Source organism: Xylocopa sonorina, chromosome 11 (genome assembly GCF_050948175.1).
Source record: "Xylocopa sonorina isolate GNS202 chromosome 11, iyXylSono1_principal, whole genome shotgun sequence".
Taxonomy (NCBI): domain Eukaryota; kingdom Metazoa; phylum Arthropoda; class Insecta; order Hymenoptera; family Apidae; genus Xylocopa; species Xylocopa sonorina.
Window position 1 is genome coordinate 3345466 of NC_135203.1, and position 14121 is coordinate 3359586.

At 28.0% G+C, this 14121-nt stretch overlaps 4 protein-coding genes across 6 annotated transcripts; 2 read left to right on the top strand and 2 right to left on the bottom strand.

Annotated features, from left to right (window-relative positions):
- Nucleotides 1-1871: 1871 nt before the first annotated feature.
- LOC143428758 (transmembrane protein 39A) lies at nt 1872-4340 on the bottom strand. 2 transcript variants are annotated; one of them, XM_076903873.1, is made up of 7 exons: nt 3564-4340; nt 3330-3469; nt 3155-3253; nt 2957-3063; nt 2596-2848; nt 2237-2444; nt 1872-2137 (listed from the first exon to the last, which is right to left on the bottom strand). In XM_076903873.1, exons 1-7 carry the CDS (start codon nt 3891-3893, stop codon nt 1883-1885), a joined length of 1392 nt encoding a protein of 463 aa, XP_076759988.1. In that variant the 5' UTR covers nt 3894-4340; the 3' UTR covers nt 1872-1882. The 2 variants fall into 2 exon arrangements, with proteins under 2 accessions (XP_076759988.1, XP_076759987.1); XM_076903872.1 differs by having other exon boundaries at nt 2957-3066; nt 3564-4338.
- A 359-nt stretch (nt 4341-4699) lies between these two features.
- On the top strand, nt 4700-6689 carry LOC143429174 (uncharacterized). 2 transcript variants are annotated; one of them, XM_076904657.1, is made up of 4 exons: nt 4700-4992; nt 5217-5441; nt 5616-5913; nt 5996-6118. In XM_076904657.1, the coding sequence occupies exons 2-4, from the start codon at nt 5217-5219 to the stop codon at nt 6004-6006; spliced, it is 534 nt and encodes a 177-aa protein (XP_076760772.1). In that variant the 5' UTR covers nt 4700-4992; the 3' UTR covers nt 6007-6118. The 2 variants fall into 2 exon arrangements, with proteins under 2 accessions (XP_076760772.1, XP_076760770.1); XM_076904655.1 differs by having other exon boundaries at nt 4704-4992; nt 5616-6689.
- An 866-nt stretch (nt 6690-7555) lies between these two features.
- On the bottom strand, nt 7556-10601 carry LOC143429205 (8-oxo-dGDP phosphatase NUDT18). The gene is made up of 4 exons (XM_076904707.1): nt 10331-10601; nt 9525-10056; nt 8783-8888; nt 7556-8701 (listed from the first exon to the last, which is right to left on the bottom strand). Exons 1-4 carry the CDS (start codon nt 10431-10433, stop codon nt 8462-8464), a joined length of 981 nt encoding a protein of 326 aa, XP_076760822.1. The 5' UTR covers nt 10434-10601; the 3' UTR covers nt 7556-8461.
- A 310-nt stretch (nt 10602-10911) lies between these two features.
- Nucleotides 10912-13794, top strand: S2p (membrane-bound transcription factor site-2 protease). The gene is made up of 6 exons (XM_076905052.1): nt 10912-11253; nt 11410-11688; nt 11847-12197; nt 12288-12446; nt 12575-12832; nt 13420-13794. Exons 1-6 carry the CDS (start codon nt 11179-11181, stop codon nt 13786-13788), a joined length of 1491 nt encoding a protein of 496 aa, XP_076761167.1. The 5' UTR covers nt 10912-11178; the 3' UTR covers nt 13789-13794.
- The last annotated feature ends 327 nt before the right edge of the window (nt 13795-14121 follow it).

Sequence of the window (14121 nt, forward strand, 5' to 3'; positions counted from 1 at the left end):
TTCGAGAGCCTTCGGTCTCGTTCGAACGTCTTTTCACCGGCAGTCAGTTCGTGTCGTCTTCGACTGGTGGTAAAATGTGCGTGCTGTCCTCTGCTGCCGATAAAATTTTTCGAGACACGTTTCTATTTTCGAGGTACGTTCACACTTACTTGTCGACTGCGTAGTATTTTTAATTATTATTCTATTACACTTTTGTTCTATTATAAACGTTGTTTAATCATTGCACACTTGATTAATTATTTATTGAACATTATCATTATAAATATGAATTTATCTTTGAATTTTCTTTTTGCTTTTCCTTTTATTATGCGTTTCATTGTTCATATTGTTGTTCGTAGACTTTGTTTGAATTTTGAAAATATAAATTATGAATTCGATCACTATAAAATCTTAATATAACTAATTATGCCTTCGTATATTTATTCTAATCGTTTTGTTTCGTTCTGTTACAGATTTTTAATCGGTTATATCTTCCCAAACAATGGATAAGTAATAATGAACATCATAATCATTAATATAACAAAGGCCAATGGTACCATTCATGGAAATTTGGTAATATTATAATTATTATTGAAAAAGGTGTAACGCAAAGAGTAAGAATGTTCAACGTATAGTTTAAATTGATATCACCTTTTATTAATTATTTGATAACACAAAACATGATGTATGTAACGAGTATTACATTATTATTCGTTTAATAATCAATCTCAAAAGTAATTTTGAATATTTATAATATATAATATAGCTTTAAATTCTGATAACAAATAATCGTAATGGAATTTTCATAGATCAATAATGATTTCAATGTTCATATATAGTTTATAATATTTGGATATATTTTACAATATATTTTATAATATTTGGATATATTTTACAATATATTCAAACTTTATAATTTATTATATATATACATTTTTTTACATATTTCAATAATTTAAGATGAAAGTAATATTTTCTTGTACAAACACTCGATCAGGAAAAAATGAAAAGTAATACGAAGTAAAGTGTGTGTTGTTTTTATTTACCCCTTGTGTTCCCTCGCTAACAATGTTTTTCTTTCAGAAAATTTTAGTGACCGCCCGCAATACGATCGGTAGAGTCAGTGTTTGTTGTAATAAATAGTTTTAGTATTTCTTAGAGCATAGGTGCTCTAATTTTAATTACATTTATTTTTTATAATATTCATACGCGAAAAAATAGAGATTTGTTATCGCATTATATGTGAAAGACCCTCCTCTTGAATCCCTGGCGCTATTTCTGTGAAAAGTACTCAAACTGGTCGCACATAATTATCAACAGTGAAGTAAACTACTAAAAACTATTATCGTCATCTCGTGGAGAAGCGCTGAGACTGGTTGGGTATTAGTTTTAGTACTTTCCGCAGAGATGGCCCTAGTAGTTTTCAGTAGTTTACTTCGCTGTCGATAATTATGTGCGACCAGTTTGAGCACTTTTTATAGAGATGGCACCAGGGGTTGTCGAGTAGGGTAGGTATCATCTGTCTTACTCTTTCTTATAGCATCGTTCTTTCTCTTACTAAGGCGGGAAATTTAACTGAATCGATTTCATAAAATAACGCAAAAATGTATCATAAAAATTAAATTATTATGTACTATTCTTCCGTAAAAGTACAATTTTCTACAGTTTACTGTTTTTGTACAATAATAGGCACGTTGATGTCATATCCCATGGATGGTAATAATGTACAGATAGGCAAGCAGCGGATTGATTATTACTAATTTTGATATCCTTACCGCTGCTTATTGTATTTGCAAGTAAGTCTGTATTAGGAAGAAATCCGTAACATATTAATTTTCAACAAAATTTAGAAAGAGTTTAAAATGACAAATTAAAAATTACAATGATTTTTTTTAATATTAATTTATTGAACAATAGGATTTGCATTCATATGAGACTTTTCTTGTATTATTTGCTCAGCATGATATACCTTCCAACAAACAAGATTATCTCTAGTAACTTTAAATAAAGTATAATAGTTGATCACAAGAAGCAATGTTATCGATAATACTTTGTACCAATCGGTTATGTGTAATAAAATAAATAATTGTGCACAGACAACAAAGAGCTGTAATCCTAACAATGAGCACAGCAACACTGTAGGATTATTAAATAGGGCCTGTAGGAAATAATAGAAATGTTAGAGACTGGAATCATTTTCGAAATATATAAAATTAAAATAAAATGTATAATGGAATGAAATAATATTTATACGTACGTAGAATCTGTAATGATTTGAATTTCCGGGTTCTGCTACAGTACATAAACCTTCTGAGCGATAGATTTCCTTATTATGCCTTACGACTGAGCCGTGAGGCCACAAAACAGATTCATTCCATGCTTGGGCATATGTATGGCTATTACGATTTTCGATTTTAACCCATCGACCTAGATGTAATGCCGCTCTATGTAAAACATCGCAGTACCTAAATAATTATGGTATTCATCAAATTTCTGGAAATGAATTTTTTCATACAACATTCACCTTGCAAATTCTTACAGTAATAAGGCGTATACATTTTACAAGAGCTATACAAAAAATTATTTAATACAGAATAATTATGTAAATTCTCATACCTGACAGGATAAGCATATGAAAAATGAGCACTTATTCTTCCTAGCCAGAACATGATGACATGCTGCACGACCCATAAAACATTAAAATGCAAATGTTGAGGTACAAATATGATGGGTGCAATACCACAAACGTATGCACTACTGGAAGATGCAAATAAAGCACGTTTCAAACGACGATTAAAATCAGATCTCAATATTGAAACTTCTGCCCTGATTGCTGACGCATTTAACGAGCAATTGTGTAAAGGTTTATCTATATGAAAAAGAATTCTTAATTTAAGTATTGTACCTATAATTGTGATAACTTTAAAGTATTGCAAGGACATATACTGTTGTCATCATTAGTATAAATGATATATACCCATCAGGAATTTTGTTTTCTTTTCATCTTTGCCATATAAAGGAGTTGTTGATATATCAAAAAATGGTGCTGCACTTATACCAAACATCACAAAATACACAGATAAACTTCTGAAACAAAGTGTATGTAATAATCGCATAATCTTAGCATGTTATGTGTAATAAACTTAATAATCATAATTTAACAAGAGATACAAACGGATAACATAAGTAAAATATTTTCATTGAATTGTGCCTTTCAGCCATATGGTAGAGACACCAGCATAATATATTCATTATAATAATTAACAAAGTTATCCTGAAACATAATAAAATCCAAAATTATCCAAATAAATAATTTATAAACCATTTGTGTAATGTCCATCAAAGTATACCTCATTATCTTTTGAGCAGTAGACAACCAACGAACTGGTGATGAAATATCAATGATGCGTCGTAGTAAGGAATAAATAAATTGCCTTGTAACCATAGTTATAATAAATATAAGTAAGTATGGATCTATTAAATAAAAATTCTGAAACATTCAAATTTTATATCTTTAATACATGTATTCTAAATCAATAAGATTATTTTAAACATTAATGTAGAACATTATGAAGCATATGTACCATACTATAGTTATTATATGAGTGAGGTAACCACCAAACAGTTCTATATAAATTAAGCATCTGCAATGAAGCAGCAATAATTGACACGACTAAGGATATAGTTTCAAATGTTAAGTGACTATCCATGGGTACAACTGGTATAGGTACATGTTTTGGTACCAATGTTTTTGTCCCACAAAATTCTTCTGATTTTTTATCATCCGTACCACTTCCAGCTGTTCTCTCTCCGCTATTACTTCGTGTACCAACATTTGAAGACACAGAAGAGTTCACTTGGGATTTAGTCTGTCCGTTTCTACTAGCAGTGTAATTACGTCTTCCACCAGGCATAATGCAAATACAAGTTTACATTTCAATTTTATCCAAGTGATTTCAATTTGTTATATTACTCTCACGTTTCTTTAACTTAATAAGTTGCTTTCGTGTGTGTGAAGTAAATAATAAATGGATTTAATAACAACATATCTGTCTTGTCCAGGAATTTATATTCATTTTTATTTTTCATTGAGCTACATAAAAATATTGTATTCAAAATTTACATATGAACCAGCTGAAATATATGATTACTTCAAGATCAGTATTTTAAAACTAATGGTAAAAAGAAAAAGTTTCACATCGAAATCAATCTGTCACGCACGTTAACTTTGTTACTTAAAAATGTTTATGTTTTTATTTTGTGCGTAGATATATCGTTTCATGGAATTTATGAAATACAAAGTGAAATTTCTGCTGTGAATAATAATGTAGCGATGTGTAGCGCACTCTAGTTTTAAGAAAGATCGTAAATTTCACTAAAAAAAAACTTGATTACGGTATATTGTACGTATTCAAACTAAGAACTTTGTATGTGCGTATTAATTATGTATGTATAATAATAATAATTTACAATTAATGACACATAAACTAATAAAGACGAGAAAAGATAATTGTTATTCAAGCAGATGAACTTAACTATTAAAATAGCAGGCGTCGATTATTTTTAAACTCTAATTCATCTTTATATATGTACATGTATACAAAATGAACTAAATATATAATTTTAAAAGTATTTAAATAGAATATGTAAAGTGTTATTTCAATATTACTTAAGCTTGGAAATATCAGTAATGTAGCCACCCAAAAAACAAACATAGTTCTTACAGATGGCACTGTGTGGAGACATAAAAAATTTATATGATTTATGAAACAAAGAAATCGGGCATTTTAATGCAACAAAACGAATATCCAATTATTTGATATATCGGATAATGTTTTATGAAATGTTTGTAAATAATCATTCATCTATACATGTATAAAAGAAGTAGATGCGGAGAAGTGACAGTGTATGTCAGTCATGTTGTTTGTTGTAAAATTGATACTCTAATCGAATTATGAAAAATTACAAATTGCAGCGCAGTGACTACTAATTCTAAAGTATCTTTTTTTAAATGTATGTATTATTTTACACAAATTAAACATATTTACATTATTCGTTTTTCCAATAATTACTTTGCAATATTGATAGTATTTCATTATGTTATACTAAACACTATTTTCCTTACTAAATATATATCTCACATCAGTCTTTATTCTGTGATAAACAATTTTAATTATGATTTAAAGTATAACTCGAATAAGTTAATTACTACTATATTTCCTAATGTACGTGTGTAGATGTTTAATCCTGTACTGATAAAATATGAATGTACGGAAGTAGAAGATGTTAACTCTGGTGATAAAGTTAATGCTTCGAATAATTCCAAATACCCAACATTCATCGATGAAGGTGTTGATTACAAATATAATGGATTACCGCAATTTTGGGATCGTACTCATTTATCGAATGAAATACGTCCAAAAAATGAAATTCATGGCCAACGTAATTTATACCATGCCGAAGTGGGTTTCATAATTCCAATAAATATTATGAACATTTAAATGTATGCTTGTATAAATGTGTAATTATTATCAAAAAACTTTAAATCATTGGATCAGTTGTACATGTAGCTAAAGTCTGTATAATTTATACGTACAATTCTGAAAGGAACTAATAACAGACATTAAACATTTTAGGGAAATAACTTGATATATATGAACAATTGTGTACAAACTGGTACAGTATTCCAAGCTAATCAGGAAGGTAATTTAAGCCAAGGGAATCAACAATGTCGCGTAGACATAACTCAAAAAGTTGAACAATCAGAGTATCCTAGAAATATAAAACCAAACCAAATGGTAATAATATCAGAGCCTATATCATCTATCAAACCTAACTGTCTTGGGAAGTCGCCTAAAAGTTGTTCGGAGTCAAATATAGGAAAAAAACATAAATGTCAATGTGAAATATGCTTCAAAGAGTTTGGGCATAAAAGTAATTTATTTATACATATGAGGACTCATAATGGGGAACGGCCTTATAAATGTAATCAATGTGAAAAATGTTTTACCCACAGTGGAAATTTAGCTATTCATATGAGAACACATTCTGGTGAAAGGCCGTATGGTTGTCAGATATGTGGGAAAATGTTTAGTCACAGTGGAAATTTATCGACCCACTTAAGAACTCATTCAGGTGTAAAACCATATAAATGTGCTGTATGTGGTAAGGAATTTAGACATAGCGGAAATTTATCAATACATGAAAGGATACATTCTGGGATTAAACCGTTTCAATGCAAAGTTTGTGGAAAGGATTTTTATCATAGCGGAAATCTAACAACTCATATGAAGAAACACACTATGAATATAAACGCTAGTATTAATCGATGCGAAAATAATGAAAAGCAGTCAATATGTGCGGCGGTAAACTTTAATAATATTACACCTGCAAACTCATTCAATAATTTACCGCCGATTCCAACTACTGATGTTAAACCAATACCTAATGTAAACATTGTTCCTGTAAAAAATGAAAGTAATGACGAGGAGTTAACAAATGCAATCGACATATTAACAACTTCCACTTAAATGTACTAAGTGAATTCTTTAATAATATTTTAGCTTACGAATTTATTTTATCATCGCAATTGCTATAAGAATCTTTTACTAGAGTATTAATTTCATACTAATTGATAGTCATATCGATTATTATCAGAATGTATTCATATATTTTTTCGAATTTTATAAGTTTTGTATTGCAAAAATAAAAGTTATAAAACACATTGGATATGTAAGAAATATACCATTTTAAAATATGTATGTGCAAATTAAATACAACATACTAAGCATTTTAAATGGATTATTATGTAATAAGAAAATTATTTAAAAATTATAATTGTAATTGTAATTCTTTATTATTTATGTTGCTCATTTTTTTACATAAATTAAATATTTTTTAAAGAATCTTTTTCTTTGAACCCAAATGATATAACATGAGCAAATGTTTTGTATATAAAATTGTTTTGGAATATAATTTTATATATTTGTAAAACAATTCGCAATAACTGTATTATAACTATATTTAATATATATCTTTTTCTAATAGAACAAGTTGTAATATATATTAACATGTAACAGTATAGTTTTTAACCTAGGACTTACTTTATGCTTTGTATATAATTCTTTTCATATATTAATTCTCATACACATCTTTTATATAAAATTTGTCTACCCTACTATTATTATTATATACAGGTTAAGAGACAAAACCATATTGAATGATTTTATATAAAAATGTTTACCTCTACATTTCCTTAATGACTAAAATTTTAGACTACAATAAAATAATCTAAGTTTTCATACTCATACTCTCAATATATCCTGTGCTTTCCAATAAAATGCTAAATAAATTTATATAAAATATTAATTTAGGGAAGTATTTATTTATCATAAAATATGTGGAAATTATGTTACACATATCATAATTAATATTCTTTATTTCAGTTGCACATTGTTAATAAATACTACATATACTACAAAAATTACTTAATCTACATAAATATTTCGCAAAATTAAAAAATGTATTTAATATTTAAACAAATATTAAATATTATTTCAGACTTTCTATCAAATTAAGTATAAATACCTATACTGTAACGGACGTTTATAATATACATATTTTCATTTGTATATTTCACTTCCTTTCGATTTTATATAATGAGTATTTTACAAATATCATATATAATTATGTATAAATGCACAAGTTTTCTATTCATATTGGTTTTTAATGATCTTCAAAATCTGTTGCGTCCCTACATTTTATGTATTTGGAATGTAAATAACAATATATCTCTTTAACAACAGTCTATAATAATATATAAAAATAAATTTCTGCTCTGTGTATATTAGTTTTCCAAATTTTTCTAAATTCTCTCTCTCTCTCTCTCTAATAATTCTATGAAAAGTTTTAAATATAAGTCTTAAGATTGAAGCAGAGATCTCCAAAAATATTTGGTTACAACTGGAAATGTTTGCAGTTTTTTTAATATAATAATTTATGTAGTTTAATTTAAAACTAGTATCAATGAGGTTATATTGTAAACTATAAGAGTTATGTAATATATGTATCGCATTTGTTAAAAAATCATTGGTATAGACTAGGAGAAATGTAAATTAATAATAATAAATATTGTTCTAATAAAGTTAGATTGTTATGCATTAATATCAGGGAATATACGTATTATAGAATTGTGTGCGTATATACGTGCATATAGGCTAAATATTTTGTTTGTAATTATCAAATTTGTGCAATATATATCGTGTCATGATTAGAAAATTATATCATTTGATTTCAGTAATACTTAACAAATATTTAAGCTGCCCATAATTGCATTGAAATTATATTATGTTATTGTGTTATAGTGTCCACAAATATTTAATTCGTTTTTTAATAAACAAGTTAATAAATTTTATCATATAAGAAATTTTAAATATAACTGTACTCTGCACATCTCACGTGTAATTAAACTATGCATATCAGATCATCGTATAACGCTTAAAGGTACAGTCATGTTTCGGGGTAAACGATGAGTAATACTTGCAGCTAGATTGTCAGGCAAATCATACCAAATGAATTTTTCAGTAGCAGGTATATCTTCTACAGGTAACTTAAATGATACTAATAATGTTAAACAAAGTCCATCTCCACCTTGTCCTCCACTGAATTCTGTAGAAAGTATACCATGTGGTTTGTGCTGCGCAACTCCATTTCCAAATAGTTCCTAATAATTGTATAAAGTTATTTGTATTCTAATGTCAAAAGAATAGAAAAAATTTAATATATATTTTAAGCAAAAATATACCTTCATAAAATTATGTAGAGTGGAAAGAAGATTGCGATTTGGATTAATTTCACAAATTGGTAAACGATATGGCATTGTGTCCGATACAAGAACATGTAATTTATTCCTGTTGATAAAATAGATAGTAATACATAAGTTACATGTCAATTTGGAAATAACATAATAAAGAGTTAGCATTTTCTAATAGAACTTGTTTGATACTCAATCTGTAGAATTGAATATTTACTACTCACATTTTAAATATAATATTTATACATATATCTATTTATTTACTTATATAGACTATTAGTCAAATTTATAATTAGGGAAAAATATATATTATATACAATTATATATTATTGTTATTCACATATTATATATTATGGTATGATCAATTTTAAGAATATCAATTATTTACTTGTGAAAAGCATCAATTTGGTTAGTAGCATGAATTTTGAATTAAAATAAAGAAAATATAGGGAAGAATATATTAATTAGAAATGTATATGTATATACAAGTGTATGTGCATGTATGTGTACCTATTATACTGCAACCTAAGCCTTCATCCACATTCACAGTGATAATCAGATTGTTGTTGCTCTGTTATGAAAACTACCACCAGTGACCTTATACTGAAAGCGCAAATACTAAAGACGAATCAAGCATAAGCAGTGGTACATGTACAAAAATAAATTTAAATTTTTGCTTGCAAATAAATGAATAATCACTTTGAATAAATCACATTTAGAGGATTTCACTTACGTTGCTCTTTTCTTTGAGGTAATCATAAGCCGCAACAATAATTTGCATGATGGTGTAGTAACTGGCATTAAATGTGGATGTTGCGGAGTATCCTTGTTCATCATGTAATTTTTACCTTTTTCTATCAAGGAGATAATATCATGTGATCTCAGTGATAAATCATTTACATTCATCACCCAACTTGCTTGCAACGATTCTTCGTTTGCCTCTTCTAACGTTTTCAATTTGCCGCCAGTTATTTTTCCAGTGAATACAAATCGAAACCATGAACCAGTCGCACATTCTATCAAAATCAATGTTTCTGGCTTTAATATAAGACCAGTTTCCTCTAAAACCTCCCTTTTAACGGCATCTATCAAATTTTCGTTAGGTTCTACTCGACCAGCTGGTAAATACCATTTTCCGTTACAAGTAGCTTTAGCTTCTTGCATCATTAGCACTTCCCCTTGATTATTTATGATTACAGCAGCAACAATATATGCCACAGTTTTTTGACAAATTGGTACATAAGTACTAGGTACTCCTTTCTCCTCTGTAATGTTTTTTTTGCACAAGTTATTATTAATTAATTACAGTAGTGCAAAAAATAGAAGAAGAACTGGAATTACAATATAATACTCGTAAAATAGGAAATTGAAAAGCATCGAATACACAGATTTCTAACATATTGTTTCAATTATTATTGCGAAGTTTTGAAGAGATTGCACGATAAATATTTTAGTTGAAACTTGTCAGTTGCAAAATTCTATTTGTACTGTTTTTAAAGTATAATTATCCTGTTAAATATGTATAATATTCATTTTTACCTAAATCAGTTTGTGCGGCATGGTTAGTTTCATGCGTGTCATCAGTTTCTAAAGACTGACCAGCTAATAATAATTCAATTTGTTTTTCAATAGTTAGCGACATGTCAATGTAATAACACTTCTATTTTTAATGGTACAGAAAATGAATACGCAAATTATACTTCAGATCTAATATATCATTACAATTAATTTAACAATAGATTAGGTTATAAACAAAGAGAAAGTGATAATGATCACACATGATTGAATTAAGTGTGTGCATTCTGTTGCAGTTATATCTAATCTGTTACTAGTTGGTTAGACTATTTACATTTCTGCATTGAATTCCCTACACAAATTTCAAAATATTTTTGTCAAGGCTACTAATTCTGTAAAATAAAAAATATAAAGATAAGTAAGTAAGGTTCGTTGAAAAATAAACTTGAACTTTCCTTACATAATAAATAAATTGAAAGTCAGTTCGACTTGTACGAGATTAATGAATCTTTAGAAATAAAAATTTCTAAAGTTAGCATTGAACATAGTAAATTTTGTTTGGAAGTAATAACGGTTTCTTTTTTTAAAATAAGTTATCTTGTAGAACGATATTTAACACTTAACGTGTTATTTATGTATGGTATAACAATTTATCAAAAGTGTAAATGCACGTGTAGTTATTGAATAATTATTACCATCTAGGGAATGCAACTGTCAAAATGTGAAACACTTTTCTAGTCTATTATCTTTGCAACTTTACTCCAAATATTGGAGAACTTTATTCAAGTTCCGCACTTGTAACATAGAAACATTGAATACATGATGTAATATGAAAAGTGTTTACATAAAAGATCAAAATAAAGTATCAAAAAATGGAAGCCTTAAACGTACTAATTGCGATAGGTCTTATTCATTGTTCACTATTTTTCTTTGACACAATTTTCAAGGTATAATTTTAACTAACAATATATTACAAAATATTGAAATAGATCTGTAAATGCGATTAAAATGTTTTGTCATTTAAAGCAAAATATTAATTGTAACTAACTTTAATTTTAAGTTTAATTTACAAACAATAGTTATAAACAATGTTTATTTTACAGACATGTTCACATTACCCATATCTCTATTTTCTGAAAAACACTGGTATAGAAGTTCAAGCATTAAGAATAAAATGGTTTACTACAGCACTTAATCGGAAGATAATAAAATGGGGAATGTATCGTTCTAAATTTTGGACTACTTGGTTTAATGCAGGAGTCATTGTTAGCATTATCCTCTTGCCTCTTGCAACAATTGCAATCTTAAGAATGACGTTTAATATATGGACTAGTGGGCCGTCTCTTGATAATAGTAATTCTGAACCTTTGTTAGAACCCATGGTAATATGGTTCAATTTGTTTGAAAATTATTTATGAAACTTTCTTTATTAAATATATATATAATAAATAATTATTTTTAATGCATAATTTAATACTTAGTATATAACCGATGTATTTTATTTTATCAGTTTTTCTAATAAAATTTAATATTTTTACAGATACCTGGAATAGATGTACCATTTAATGAAATTGGATATTATATCATTACGTTAGCAGTATGTAGTATTATGCATGAACTAGGCCATGCATTGGCTGCAGCAAGAGAAGATGTTCAGTTATTCGGTTTGGGAATACTAATTGCCTTTACGATACCTATAGCTTATGTACATATAAGCAGTGAACAACTTACATCATTACCATTAAAAAATCAATTACGGGTGATTTGCGCTGGAATTTGGCATAACATAGTACTTGCTGGATTAGCTGCAACTGTTCTCCTGCTCTCCACATGGCTATGGGCACCATTTTATATAGTTGGGAATGGAATTTATGTGAAAACTATTTTACCTGTAAGTAAAAAGTTATTGGTAATTAGTATTTGAATTAATTTAATTTAAAAGTGATCAGTTTTCTTTTAGCATAAAAATTTACATTTATAGAATTCACCTGTAGTAGGTCCAACTGGACTTGTCGAGCATGATCTAATATATGAGATAAATGACTGTCCTGTAAAATACAGTGAAGATTGGTATGATTGTATACTAAATACGATTAATGAACCTACTCTTGGATATTGTGTCAAACAGTCATTTATTCAGGTAAATACTTTTTTCATATGATTTTCTCATTGGTTTTATTATAATTTTTTATTCTTTACAATAAATAGAAGTAAACTCTATATTTATATTAACGAATTCCTATTTAAAATATTAACATGCAAATTTAGGAATATGATGAGTCAGTTCCATCTAGGCAAAAAACTAATGGAGTTATAAACTGTTGTACATCAGATAGCGAAGCTGCTGGAAGCTTATGTTTTGAGTATATTGAGGGACCACAAGCAGCCCCTTTGCATTTACCACCACATTCTTGCCTTCCAGCCAGAGCTATGATTAATCAGTCACAAAATTTTTGCCATGCTAGTCATGAATGTGTATCTCATGATACTCACTGTATAAAACCTTCTCTTGATAATGTCACCAAGGTATGTAAAGAGTAATGCTACATGATTACTATTTGTATATCTATAACGTCATGAATATAATTGTGTTCCAAATTTAAAGAACAAAATAGGTCATGTAGGCAGATTTAAAAGATTTATAGGAGGTAGAAGTTTACATTTGTTCTTTAGTTAAATTAACAAGAGGATGATCAGGTTTATGAACAGTAACATAATTCGCGATAAGTAGTTTACAATGTAGCATTTTTAAGTTCGATTAATTCTAGTTCCTGAGTATCTTTTAATAGCAATCCACCTACTTTCCTCGACTTCGGAGGTGTACGTTTTTCGTAGAAACATCTAGATAGGTCGAGGAAGGAAACGTTTTAAATTCGGAAAATTATTAAAAAGTGAAATGTAAGGGCCTATAAATAATTAAGTTCAACATTTAGGAGTTATTAGAGCTGCTTAGAGCTTTGAATATACAGTAAATTGCGTGTATTAAAAACTACTGTCATCTCCATGTTGTCGATAATATTTCGAAGTTTTTAGATCTTTCCCTTATAAAATTAATATCTATTAACCTAATAATAAAATATTAAAAATATTTTAAGAGTTTACTTTTACTATAGATTGTTCAAATAAAAAGGAGGGAAGGAAGAGATGTTTTATTTTTCGGACATCCAGCAGATATTTATCGAACCGTCGATGTGTCTGATTGGATACCTAAATATTCATTTCTAAATCCAAAACTACCGGAAGCTTCGACGCTCCTCTGCAAATATATTACAATATTCTCTGCAGGATTAGCGGTCATTAACATTGTGCCTTGTTTCTTTTTGGATGGACAATATATTATAAATATACTTATGCTTTATTTATTAAATTTCACGCAGCACAATAAAAATATTAGACAAACCATTATATTAACGATAACAAGTATAGGTACATTACTTCTTATTATAAACTTATTGTATTTACTTATGAATAAATTATTATAAATAGTAAAAGAATGTGAATATTCCAAAATTTCTATTCATAATACAAAGTACAATATATAGTTTAGTGCAACTTTGTATCACTTATTTAAATACCCTAATAAACCTTGCAGTCTCGTTTGAAGAGTTATTTACATCTTTGGAACAACAAATTGGACCACCATAGGAAGATTATATTATACAATATATTTCTGTATTTTTCAAAAGTAATTTATACGATAGGTATAATATAATATGTAAAATCTATCCATTTTGAAGTACTGATATAAAAATAAAGCTAATGCTAAATTCTGATATGATAAGAAAGCAATTAATGTTTACGTTTCTACTTTCAAT

Bases quoted from the DNA above. Each gene is read 5' to 3' on its own strand.
- LOC143429174 (XM_076904655.1), top strand. From the start codon at position 5,217: ATGTTTAATCCTGTACTGATAAAATATGAATGTACGGAAGTAGAAGAT. The intron at 5,442-5,615 runs GTGGGTTTCATA...TAAACATTTTAG, and splicing joins GTAATTTATACCATGCCGAA to GGAAATAACTTGATATATAT.
- S2p (XM_076905052.1), top strand. From the start codon at position 11,179: ATGGAAGCCTTAAACGTACTAATTGCGATAGGTCTTATTCATTGTTCA. The intron at 11,254-11,409 runs GTATAATTTTAA...TTTATTTTACAG, and splicing joins TCTTTGACACAATTTTCAAG to ACATGTTCACATTACCCATA. The intron at 12,198-12,287 runs GTAAGTAAAAAG...TTACATTTATAG, and splicing joins ATGTGAAAACTATTTTACCT to AATTCACCTGTAGTAGGTCC.
- LOC143429205 (XM_076904707.1), bottom strand. From the start codon at position 10,433: ATGTCGCTAACTATTGAAAAACAAATTGAATTATTATTAGCTGGTCAG. The intron at 8,889-9,524 runs GTAAGTGAAATC...TTTTATCAACAG, and splicing joins ACCTCAAAGAAAAGAGCAAC to GAATAAATTACATGTTCTTG. The intron at 8,702-8,782 runs GTATATTTTTGC...TACAATTATTAG, and splicing joins CTCTACATAATTTTATGAAG to GAACTATTTGGAAATGGAGT.
- LOC143428758 (XM_076903872.1), bottom strand. From the start codon at position 3,893: ATGCCTGGTGGAAGACGTAATTACACTGCTAGTAGAAACGGACAGACT. The intron at 3,254-3,329 runs GTATACTTTGAT...ATTATGTTTCAG, and splicing joins ACTGCTCAAAAGATAATGAG to GATAACTTTGTTAATTATTA. The intron at 2,849-2,956 runs GTATATATCATT...TTTTTCATATAG, and splicing joins GAAAACAAAATTCCTGATGG to ATAAACCTTTACACAATTGC.